Source organism: Anopheles darlingi, chromosome 2 (assembly GCF_943734745.1).
Source record: "Anopheles darlingi chromosome 2, idAnoDarlMG_H_01, whole genome shotgun sequence".
Taxonomy (NCBI): domain Eukaryota; kingdom Metazoa; phylum Arthropoda; class Insecta; order Diptera; family Culicidae; genus Anopheles; species Anopheles darlingi.
In genome coordinates, this window is record NC_064874.1 from 43,918,448 (window position 1) to 43,930,739 (window position 12,292).

At 49.6% G+C, this 12,292-nt stretch overlaps 2 protein-coding genes across 3 annotated transcripts in view; both read right to left on the minus strand.

Annotated features, from left to right (window-relative positions):
- LOC125949237 (RNA helicase aquarius) overlaps positions 1 to 1,051 on the minus strand; it is a 32,329-nt gene extending 31,278 nt beyond the window's left edge. Inside the window, exons 1-2 of the mRNA XM_049676065.1 lie at positions 906 to 1,051; positions 18 to 836 (exon numbers count right to left, since the gene is read on the minus strand). Coding sequence (XP_049532022.1) covers positions 18 to 836; positions 906 to 998 — 912 coding nt within the window. The 5' untranslated portion in view covers positions 999 to 1,051. The remainder of the gene's footprint in view (positions 1 to 17; positions 837 to 905) is intronic.
- A 672-nt stretch (positions 1,052 to 1,723) lies between these two features.
- Positions 1,724 to 12,292, minus strand: part of LOC125949419 (ras-related and estrogen-regulated growth inhibitor-like) — a 47,173-nt gene continuing 36,604 nt past the window's right edge. For both annotated transcript variants that reach the window (XM_049676415.1, XM_049676414.1), the window contains exons 2-6: positions 6,582 to 7,137; positions 2,903 to 2,959; positions 2,731 to 2,807; positions 2,447 to 2,628; positions 1,724 to 2,375 (exon numbers count right to left, since the gene is read on the minus strand). In XM_049676415.1, the coding sequence (XP_049532372.1) occupies positions 2,117 to 2,375; positions 2,447 to 2,628; positions 2,731 to 2,807; positions 2,903 to 2,959; positions 6,582 to 6,642 (636 nt within the window). In that variant the 5' untranslated portion in view covers positions 6,643 to 7,137 and the 3' untranslated portion in view covers positions 1,724 to 2,116. The remainder of the gene's footprint in view (positions 2,376 to 2,446; positions 2,629 to 2,730; positions 2,808 to 2,902; positions 2,960 to 6,581; positions 7,138 to 12,292) is intronic.

A 12,292-nucleotide genomic window follows, 5' to 3' on the forward strand; every position in this document is an offset into this window, starting at 1 on the left:
TGGTTGACTAGACTCACCTGAGCGAAGAGGTTTCCTTCTTCTCGACGGACTAAAGATGATAAGGAGCAGCGTACCACGACATGGCAGTCGTCCATGACAGTATTGAAGAAGCGTCTCGTTGGCAGCAGCGCCTCGAGATCAATCAGAAACTCCACGAATCGTTCACAATAACGCACTGTTTCTTCACAAATCGGACCTTCCGGCGGAATGGTTTCCAGAATGTTGATAAACTTCACCATGAGGTTCTGTAGGAAGTGCCGCTCCCAATGCAATTTTTCCTTTTGTTCCGGGTTTTCCCGTTTTTGTAGCTTCTTCCAGTACTTTCGCCACTGAGGTGTTTGATTGAGTTCCTGTTCGCGTCTTTTCGGCTGCAAGCAGGACCACATGGCAAGCGACACCAGGCGCTTGGCCTGATTACGGCACAATTCCACCTCCATGCTGTTAAAGCAATGATTCACTAGCACGAGCAGAGCCGTCTGTTCCCGCATGGAAGCTGGTGTGACGGTACGCTCCTCGATGCACGCCTCCAGCACGCGCTGGAAAAACTCCGCAAACCGCTCCGGATTGCCCTCGAACACTTTCCACACTTCCACCTTTTCGCGGAACTTTTCGTTGACCATCGCTACGATGGACATCAGATGGGCCCGGCTCGATTTGCCGCCATCGAAGTTGGGCCACAAGAAGTTCTCCAGATACTGACTGAACTCCAGCATCATGATTCGGCGCAGCGAGTGCCGAGAATCGCAGATTTCCTTCCGGTAGATGTTCTCTATCACCTGCGGATTGTACGGCTCGTGGGAGTTCATCGTATCCGGAGCCCAGTAACGGTTGGCCAGCTGCAACAGAAAACCCGTATAGATTAGCGTCCGTGCCGGAAAAGGTAGAGCCCGCCGGTTTTTACTCACGAAAGTTATTTCATCGGCGTTGATTTGTGAAATGGTGAGCGCCCCCTTCGGCAGCGGTTTATCCTGAGATTGCGTTTCTTCCGCTGGACTCATGGTTATCGCTTATCGAAACCGGGATGTTGGAATTCTTTTGCTGGAAACTAAAATCGCCGTTTGCCGGCTAGAGGGAAAACTGGAAAACGCCGGGGGAAAACCAAAAACAAACAATGCAAAGCCTTTTTGACATTTGTACCCAGGCAACAAATTTTCGGAAAATGGAGCTAAAAAACCGAAAAATTGGTAAAAATAAAAACTAGTAATGATTTTCCATCGTAACATTCATTATAACTATTTAAAAAGTATTTTCTTATAATAATAAAAAAAACGAAATTACTTATGAAACAACCTCATAAAACGGCAAGCTCTGAAAATGGTCGCGTGGATGACAAGTGTGGTCTAAAATTTGAAAAAACCGTTACTAAGACGAGGAAAAAAATCAAAATCTTTAAAAAGAGGTTTTCAGAGAAACCTTTGATTGTAAGCCATAAAATCGTGAGAAATATGGATTTGCAATACACGTAAAATATTGAGAGATTATAGATAAAAAAAATCATAAATAATCTGATTCTGACTGAGCTACACAGTTTAGTTTTTATTTGAACAGAAATCAGAAATGGATGGAAAATACTAACCAGACTCGTAAAATTTCTTTCTCGATCCATCACAGACAAAACCATTTTTTTCCCCATTACTTTGCTCGGTAAAATCGCTGAAACACAACAACGCCTGCTGCAATGCTGAAACACAATGGCCACTATTTTTCCATCAATTTACAATTTATTTCTTATCCAAATCAATGTTTATGTATACGCGACAAAGAGTCTCAGTGTGTGGTCTTTCATTAGCGGGAATCTGGTTCTGAGTACAGTACGTCGCAGAGAGTTATCCTTAGTAAGTTAATTAATAGGAACGTCATGCAACTTCCAATCGACAGAAGCGCACTCTAAAACTAAACATGGACGAGCGTTTGCCATTCGTGGCTCAAGGAAGTGGCTCCAGTTGGCTTACAGATTACGAGTACGAGGATGCACCTCCTCTCAGGAATGGCTGGTTTCACAATGATTAATCACTAACTCTCTAAGTATCGTTGATCTCCATTATGTACAGGGGCAGAGATCCGGCACGCCGACCGCGAACCAGTTTCAGCCCGTTACGGTGGCCACCGTCGAATGTCATATACTAAGAGATGGGCGTTTCTTCCGCTCGCCTTTACTGTTTTTGCCAAAGATATTGCCAAGCGCTTTGGAAACGCTGTTCACACCGAGCTTCCGGCGCAATGGTAACGCTCGAAACAGCTGCGTGGATCGTGCTTCCCGTATCAGCGAGTGGAAGGCGAGCGATACGCCGGCAAAGTTTTCGGCGGCCGACACTTCGTAGAACTGGCACGAGTACCGGAACGACAGTTCCTGCCCATCGTTGACCGATATCTCTCTGTGAATGCAACAAGCGTTTAGTATTAGAAGGCGTTCTTTTCACTGCAACGTCCCCGAGTAAGCGCTTACCGTGCATGATCGAGATCACTTTTGTTGCCGAGCAGCAGCAGGGTGTAGTAGGAGGGCAGCTTCAGCTTCGTCAATTGCTGCAGATAGTCGGCCGCATCCTCAAAGCTCGCTTTATCACAGATCGAGTAGACGACCACGAAGGCATCACCCCAGCGCAGGTGTTCATACAGACAACCTCGTTTCTATGGCACACAAAAGAGCATAAGAACGATCGCGTTCGTTACAATGTTGCACATGCTGCAGTGCCGGAGCGTTGCTGCCGACGACGAAGCTCATTTACTTACATCACATCGCGATGTGTCCATAATTTCCACCTCCGTCGTGATGTTGTCGTAAATGACACTGTGCCGGTAGAGGAAATCTGCGAAAGAAACGATCCGAACGACATTCTCAGTTTCACGTTCCCCAATGGTTCGCCACCAATTACTTTGGCCACCAGACCGAACGGACACTTACCTCTCGATGAGCTGTACTCGCCAATGTAACGCTTCGTGAGATAACGCACCGTGACGGCTGTGGAATGTGAAACAAATCATTAGTGCATACTCTTCCCTCAATACCATCTCCCGCCCGGGACACAGCCTCACCACTGTCTCCCATATCCCTCAAACACAGACAGGGCTCCCGGACAAGCTACTTCATGGTGTCCTTCACGCGGGTATGCCAGACCAGACCAGGGAGTCAAACCATAAGCGCAAACCACGAACGCGCAGATCACACTGGCCGCCCTCCCCGGTTAAGGGCACACACAGACAGAACCGCACCAGAATGGGGAAATTGTTCTCGAAAAAGGGAACTTTACGTTGAAACTTGTTACCCGTTCCTCGGCGCTGGTGACGTTTATGGCGTTGCCGTGCGCAAGACTGTTCGATTACGGGAGGAACCAGAAAGTGATGTGGCCCTTCGCCTGTTGGGTTCTAAGCTATACAGGTCCATGTGGACATTGAAGGAGCTCCGGAGTTTTCCCTTTTTCGGTTTCGGGTCGGTTTGCGTTGATTGACTGCCGAGTGCGCAACCTGAATTGGTGACGTGCGATGGATGTCAATCCGCATGGACGGAAGACGCAGATTGAGAAATATGCCTTCTGTGCATCGCGAGCTTTGGCTAGCGGAGTACTTTCTGGTCCAATCTCAGGGGATTTGGGAGTACTAGGCACCAAAAAGGGGTAAATCCTTGTACCAGACTCTTGTCTTAGTTGGAACACAAAATGGCTGGCGCATAGACGGAGCGTCAATCTTTCAAGAACCCGTTCAAGCTGACATCGCAAATTGTGCAAAACGGTTAAGCACAGTCAGTGCACCGCTCCGGGGCTCCTCGCTAGCATACCAAGCGAGGACAAATCAATTTTCGATCAATTCAATAGCCGTGGCCACACGGGGCGAAAATTTGCGCGCAAATTTGCACATTAATGCCAAAATGTTTTCGCTTCGTGTGGCAGGGGTAAAAACCCGAAAATTTATGCCGAAATGTCAAACGTATTGTTTTCATCTGTGTTTTGGCCGCTGAAGTTGATTTCCGAATAAATTTTGCAGTTTTTAACGATATTGTTGCTGTTGCTGTTATATTTATATTAAAAATGCAAAAACAATACGAAAAGAACCTACATTTTCGTAAATAAAGCGTTCGATAGCGTCAAGGGTTCAGCGAAAAAGTCCGCGGACGTATAAAAGTTTGACAGCGTGTAAGGGTTAAGCGAAACCGTTTTGACATTAATTTTTTCGTTTGCGCTAGAGTTTTCGCCCCGTGTGGCCACGGCTAATCAACGAAAAGCAAAGCAAGGAAGAGCAAAGGTGCCATATTGCAACATGTAACCTCAACACATCCCTCGGCACAATGTTATCTACTCAACGATGTCAGCGATGAGCACTAAGACACAGTGTGTGAGAATGAGAGAGAGAGAGAAAGAGTTAGATCCGTGGCTACCATTGTTCATCATTGTGTCCAATCGGGAGTTGCGTCATAAGTACCTTCCAGGCAATTGGCAGCCATCGTCGACAGGATCGCTCGCTCAACCGCCAACACAATTGCGCTGATGCATTGCAGGAGATAATACTTTTTATTTTCCCAAACACCCAAACCCTGGAAACCGAACCGAACCGAACCGAAAAAAGCGGAGAACCCGGTACTTTCCGATCGACTCGGGGCTCGGGGCGGCCACCAAAAAGCAAGGAGTTTGCTGCTGCTCACAAAAGGCTGGCTGACTGTATACATAATTTGTAACAGTTTGACTCTCCTGAACCGGCAGCTTGACTGACCGAATCGCATCATTTATCTTGCCATTGTTGGAAGCGGCCAGTGTATGGGTGCAGCGGTTGCGACAATGCACCCCCCCCCCCCCCCCCCAGCAGCAAACCGCAGACGACTGGCTGTGGCCAACCAGGGGACCAGAAGACGATCGTCTTAAAACTGCTTTTTCCCTCGCTTTTTTCTTCCCTTTTCTTCTTCTTGAGAGTGAATGCGGGGTGTGCATTCGATGAAAGAAAAATCACTTGCAGATCTCTTTATCATCGGGAAAAATAAAGATAATAAGGTGCGTCCCCATTTACCACCGAGACGGAACCAAAGGATCGGAAAAGGGGTCTGAGGGCGACTGAAAAATTGGGATCCCACGGTGGTGGTGGTGGCCAGAAAGTGAAAAACAAAACAAAAAAAAAAGGCGCGTCGCGATATCTCTCTATATAACACATAAAACGCCACGAGAGTGCCCTCGGGAATGTAGGTCGAAGTTGAGCTCGACAACACAAAGCGATTCTGTTCCGTCGTTTCGGTCGACCGGTGGTGACGGAAGCCACCAGGCACACCGAGGAGCCGGAGGCCCCTCATCGCCGTGATTTCGGTCGTCGTCGTCGTCGTCGGGCCGGATTCGAATTATTAATTACGATTTATCACGCTTCGTCCATTGCTGCGTTGCGTGCACCCGTAGTCCCTTCGTGGCGTGCCGTTTTCACCACCACGAAGCGATCATTCCCTGGCGCTACCCCTGGTGATGATGAAGATAGTAGTCGAAGTCATCGACGACGTCCAAGGAATGCGCTTGTGGTTCACACGTGACCACCACACGCACACAGGTGTGCGTGTGTGTGTGCATGAAGAGGGTGGTAAGGGTTGGAAACAATTGATCACAGACGGGCGCTGGGGGTGGTTTCACTTGTTGCGTGCTTTCTGTTCGAACCTTGAATGTTCGACGATCGACCTACTACTGCTGCTACGATCCGGACGATCGACGTTGACTGTGGACAGTGTTCCAGATCAAGCATTCCCCTGTGCATGTGTGCATCGCTATTAAGCGGTCAATGATTGCTCGAAATGAACCTGACTCAGCAGTTCCAGGTGAACTCAGTCAGTGGGCAAATGATTTCCAATGGGACTTGTCCATATTTATCTAATCAGTGAAAGTTTAGCATCACACTCGAGTGACGCGTCGTAAAATCTAACGTCGTTCAGGGAAGGAAGAAAGAATCATCCTCCTCACCTCTCACTTCGTCTAATGTACCAGCCCTCGGTACTTGGTGAATCCTCCACTCGCTGGCTCGACAGCTCGACAGCAACAAGTTTCGTTTTCGATGGCAACGTGGGGATTCCGATTCGCGGATCCTTCTCCAATCCAGCGGTTGATCCCCGGAACCATCGAGGCCGGGTAATTGGGTTGTTACCATTTCCGCCGCAGACGATGCTTGCGACCTTATTGCCGATCGGTGCGACAATCTAGGTTGACAAGACCGACCGACCGACAGCGACTCCTCCAAGAGTCTCTCCTCACCACTCTGTGTTCGACCCCGAAATAGGCTAATCGATTTCTCTAAGCGTACCTCTAAGGGCCCCTCAGAGTGCAGCAGGTCCGGTACCTCGCTCCCTAAAAACCAGACCAACCACACTCCCCTCTGGACGCCGGAGTGCAGTTAGGTCCCATCCCTGTTTGCCGCTCGTTGGTAATCATGGGCCACCTCAACAATAACCATAACAATCAGCATAAAACATTACGCTCTCGTCCTCGGTCTTTGGGATGGACTGGCGAGGACTGCGGCTGCCCTGCACTCCGGGTCTGCACCCAGGCTGGCAGGGGTTCGCGAGTTCATTTTCGGGCTACCGTTTCATATCGAAGGGAACGGAACGGTCTGACGGTCAACGGTCTTACCTGACTTGCCCACTTTGGCGCTGCCAATGACGACCACCTTGAGCTTGTTTAAATTCGTCATTCCTCCTCCGTTATGGCCTCCGGTACAGGTGGTGGTGGTGGTGGCGAGGGAGTGCTGTCTGTTCGTGCTTCGCGCTTCTGTGCACTCGCGTTGTCGCCGGAATACTCGTAAACACACACAGACACACACACACAGCGACACTGTTACTCGAGGTTGAATTTCAATTAATGGTCCGTCCGTTGCTGGCTGTGGCGTGTGTGTGAGGGAGGTTTTCCCTTTTTCCTTCGTTTCGTTTTTGGCCTCTTTGCCTTTTTTTTGTTTTTGCTCGATTTGCCTCCACGTTGCAGACAGGAGACTACTACTGGGGCCAATGCAGGCTGCAGTAACCTAGCAACGGTTGATGGCGCTGATGGTACGATGGTCGAAGGTGGAACGCAGTGGAAAACCGAACCACCGTGGCCATTCTGATCTGACGATGGCGATGACGAGGGCGTCCTTTCCGCTACGCCCGGCCCGGCCCGGCTCGGGGATCCTGTGCACTACGCTAGATAGAACCTGCAAATGAAGATAAAAAAGCGAAGACGAAGGAAATGTTTTAGAACGGGAGTGTGGAGTAAAAACAAAACAAAAACACGCTGTTACGCTCGCATGTCATTAAGATATGCAAAAGAACAGATCATTTAGCGGAGCAAGGGGTGGAGAAGAAGAAGGAAGCACAAAAACCATACGGAGCAGGCGGATACGGTACGTACCGCGATTGGCGATCGGATTGAAGGCGCGCGCGAGAGACGCTAAATACGCTAAGAACGTACGCCTTAGCCCTATCGCCGTATGCAGCGCTTCGTGTTCATCGTGTGATCTTGGAGTATTCCGTTGAGCTTCTGTTTGCCACCGATCGGGCCCTGTCCGTGGGTCCGATGGCAGGTTGCAACATAAATAATGGTATGCATAAAGTGTAACATATTTTAATTAGAGTGAAGTCGCCATTAGTGCCAGCGTGAAGCACACCACCATCGCCATCGTCGTCGTCGTCGTCGTCGTCGTCGTCGTCTACGGTGTGAGCTGCATCGGTAAACGTGAGGTTGGTCCGGTTGGTATGGCGTGCCAACATGCGACACGACCGTCGTCGTTGTCGTCGTCGTCGTCGTCGTCGCCGATGTAACAGGTTGGGTGGGAAGTTGGGTTAAAAATAGTTGGCCATTCTGTGGCAATTGAGATGACACCGAGACGTGCGTCTAGCCGTCGTCGTGCTCGTCGTGCTCGTCGTCGTAGAAGGAGTTACTCGGTCGGCCGGCCAGCCAGCCAGCCAGCCAGCCGGTCGCTCGGTTGGTGTCGTGTTCGAGGATGGCTGCCTCGACACCGTTTGTACGACCCGTACGGGTGCACTCGGCTAGTGTTGGTGGCCTGATTTTCACCCTTCCCTTCCTTCGCTTCGCAGCACGAAAAAATGCAAAGCTGGAGCATCAGCCCCTTCTGCGCTTCTGGGGGTAAAATTTTTGCATAATTTTAATAGACGCCGATTGTAAATCTAAATAGCAACAAGCGCACACAACGGTTGCGCACCGGGAGTGTGTACCGAAAGATTTACTGCGCCCATCGGTGCATCCAGCACACCTTCCTCTCCCTGTCACCATCAACACTTTTCTCCCGCCCCCCTTTGGATCGCCTAAAGCGTGAAGAATGTTTGGTGTTTCTGTTGGGGTCTCGGGAAAGTTGCAGGTCGACGCAGATGTTTCGAACGGCGGCGGACGCATCCTGTGACAGGCCGGTGGTTTCCCGATAAACTTCTGTCTGCATTTGAAATTGAGTTGGTTGGCTGGCCCTTGTAAGGCACACACACGCACACACACGGTGCCGAGAGGATGCAGATGATCATTCTTTTGGGGAGGAATGCAAAAGGAGCACCAATGCATCTTCGTTACAGATAAAATCGTACCAACAGTCGCAGCAGCGGTTGCAATGTGCAATGTTCCCTTTGGGCATGTCGTCCGACCACTACCTCGTGTGGAATGGCCGCATTCTCTGGTTGCTTTGCTATTTTTTTTACAATTTTTTTGCTAGCAAGCGTATGCAGAGCATAAAATTGTAATACAAATTCGCGCGAGTGAGCTTTGGGGAGTACAAAAGGAATGTTTAATATTATCGATTCCCATCAGTGTGTGTTCTTGATTTATGTTCGTGCAATCAGGTTTGATTGGGGGATGATGTTTGGAAGTGAATGCACGCGGACACCACGCGACACGACAACGCGAGCGCACTGCTCTGGGTTTTGTTCCTCTGCTTTAAGTAAAAAAGTAATTTTTCAAGTTCCGTATCGCATTCAACGTGCAACTGTCGCTCTCTCTCTCTCTCTCTCTTCTCTGGAAATGAAAATGAAATTTGGCACACGAAACAATGTACCGCGCGTACCGCGCACCGATACCAGGCAATGGTGGCGGCGGTGTGTCAAAAGGTGGCACCACGATAAAAGGTGCGCACAGGAATCATTTGTCAGGCGTTGTCGTTCGTCTTAATAGTCCCATTGGGAGTGGGTTCGCAGCCATCAAGGGGTGGCGCATCATCAATATTTATTTATGATTTTTATTACCTTCAACATCATCATTACAGGGTGCTACCGGTACCGTACGGCATGACATAACAGTGAAATTACACACACACTGACACTCGACAGACGACCGGGCCGATCGGTAGATAATCGTCGGCAGTATTATTGTTATTATGTGGGAAAGCTATTACGCTGGCTGGATGGCTGGCTGGAGTATCGCATAATGAGCTTGCCAGCATGAGGGAATGGGGATCATAATGAACGCGCCACTCTTTTGAACCGGCATTTGGGGGTTTCAGTTTCAGTCTCCCAACATTAAAGTGCCGAAGTGCGCGAAGTAATGCGAACATTTATTTATTTGGCTTTATTTCCCCAACCAACCTCTGGCCCCCAAAGGGAGGGGTGCTCCTAACGGACGCCCACCTTACGACGACGGCGACGACGAATTTCGATTTCCGACGTGATTGTTGTGCTATCGTCAAGTAATTTCCAAGATAATCGAACCACCGAGACGGCACCGGGCACCAGACCACTGGGGCAGACCAGACCGCAGACTCCCGAATGGTGTGCGCACAATCACATCATCTGCCCCGAGTAAGGCGAACCGAGGAAGGGAGGAAGGTTACGTCTCGGATCGAGCGAGCGAGCGAGCGAGTTTTCGATTACAAACGATGCCCATTAACGTCGTGGCGGCGGTAAATGTTGATCCAACACGGCCCGGAATGGACAACCGAGGTGGTGACGGTGTCAGGAAATTGTATTCGCTGTCACTTGGACTCTTGGAAGGTGCCTCGGTCTGGGTCGGTCGGTCCGAAATCGATCAAGCAATGCGGTCGGATCGTGCGGTCGAAAGAGTGGTCGATCGCGCAAAAGCGGTCCACAGTGCGATAAATGATAAATGTGGCCACCAAAACGGGTAACGTACGCAGAGCGCTGGGAAGTGAGGTGGCAGCGAACGATCGATTCGAGCGATCGGTTGGTGCGAACTGGAGTTTATTATTGAATTACCCCCCAAAAATTGGTTCATTACACGTAATGGAAATTGAAAACTAAAAGCCATGCCACCGTGCATGAGTGTTAATGGTTTTCTTTGGTTCAAGAGAGAGAGCAGTAGGCGATGCACAATGATTTACCAGCTTAGGGCGTTGCGGTCCCCGATCGCCAGGATGTGGTCGCCAGGCGATGCGAAGAGGATGCAACAGGAGAGCATGCAAATGTCCAATAATCGATTAATTGGATTTTTACGAATGTGTCAAGGGAAACTGAAAGTACAAATTGATGTTGAAAGGTAATTTCATAACCATTCTTCGTTTATGGCTCTGTTTAGTACAAAATGGAATAACACTTAAATGAATATATTATACAACATGCCGCTACCGCGTGGCCTCTAGCAACGCATCAGAATTCAATCGTTTCCCGTCATCCTCCCCATCCTCGAGTGGAAAACACAAAGAAGCGGCGAACGACGAATTTCATTGATATTGCGTCAGGTGTGAAACACAACAACCGTAATGGAATAATTTGATGCGCGGGCACGGGCAGTGAAACAAATGGGCCACCATTAGGCTGCTGCGGCTGCTCGGCAAATAGCCGACCGGGGGGGGGGGGGGGGGGGGGGGGGCGCAAATGATAAATAAAGTCTCCAGTCTCCCAGGGGCATTGCATAAGCGCGAGCCACGAGATTGGATTATGGCAATGGCGCAGAAGAGCAGATCATAATTTCGATTTAATGTCCTGTTATCCGGTAGAACATGCTGTAAATCTGCCTTGCAAAAGGTATCGTTTCACACCAACACCACCTTCACGGCACTACCATTAGTTATGTATCGCAATATAATCGTCGTGTTGGTGGAGAAGAAGCTGGCCGGCCGGCTGGTTGAGGATAAAGAGGATCAATCCGTACACCGATGTATGACACGGTACTTGATGCGCTTGCGAGTGCACATCGAGGGTCCCTGCCCCCCTCCCACCGGTTTCCCGGAGCGGCCCCTCAATGGATGCCCCGTTACTATTGCAGAAGAAATAAATAAATAACGCTTTGACATTTATTTATGTTCTTATTTCACTGCATTGCAACACGGAAAAAAAAGAAGAAGCGGAGAATGCATATCCTTGCGACAGGTATCGCTGTTGGTGTCGTCTTCGGTGAGCTTTCGTTTTGGGTTGTGTCGTGCCGGTACCGGTGCCCGTCGGTACCGGAACGGTACACAACATTCAAACACCGGTCTCCAGATCTGGGTGGGTCGTTGCTTATTTTGGCACCGATCCACATTTAGCAGCATAATTTATGTCCGTACTGGCGGCATCCCGATCGCGACCGAAATGCCTTCCTTTAGAGGTAGGATTGAATTTGAAATTTCGCCAATCACGATCTCGATGCGCGAAGGTACGTGGAAGTGTTTCGCAGCATAGGAGCATACCACCATGACATCCGGGGTACGGTACCGAGATACCGCCGGACCAGGAGGCCTGCTTTCTATTGAACTGAACGAATCGGTTCGTGTGGTTCATGGCGGATAGGTCAACTGTGGGTTAAACATGCAGAAGAATGGTTTTGACCGAACGAACTTCATTCTGGTATGGCCTGTTGCTCCCCCGGGGGATTTGATTGACAGTAGGGCAACGTCGCTATCATCGCAAGAGAAAATGGAAATTCCGCCAACGATCAGTCCTGTCAACGATCTACGAGGCGTAAATGAAAGTTACTATATTTACGGATAAAGAATAGTACATTATTGCAATGACACCATGCAATGGCCGAATTGCAGGAACATTTTCTCAACATAGCCTACTGTGTGTGCGTGTAAGAAAAAAAACTCTTTATCGAACTCGAACTTTATGAATCACACCCGGGAGAACCAGAGCCAGACCCCTGGGCCTGGGCTACCATATTTCATCCAGCAGCGAGCAGCAAGACTGACCATTAGTCTAATGTTTCACTCGACACGCCAGCACGTGTGCACCAGCCGTGGCATGCTTTCTAAGTGCGCGCGCGCCACAAACGCACATTGCGCACGCCAAGAAGCAGCCAGCCAGCCAGCCGGAGTCAGTACGGAAGGCCACAGTGTGCCACAGTGTACCCCGAAGCGCTTTTCAAACTGTTGGCGCCACTGGAACGCGACGACGTTGGCTATAAATAGTCGCGCGAAGTAGCGGCAAACGCCA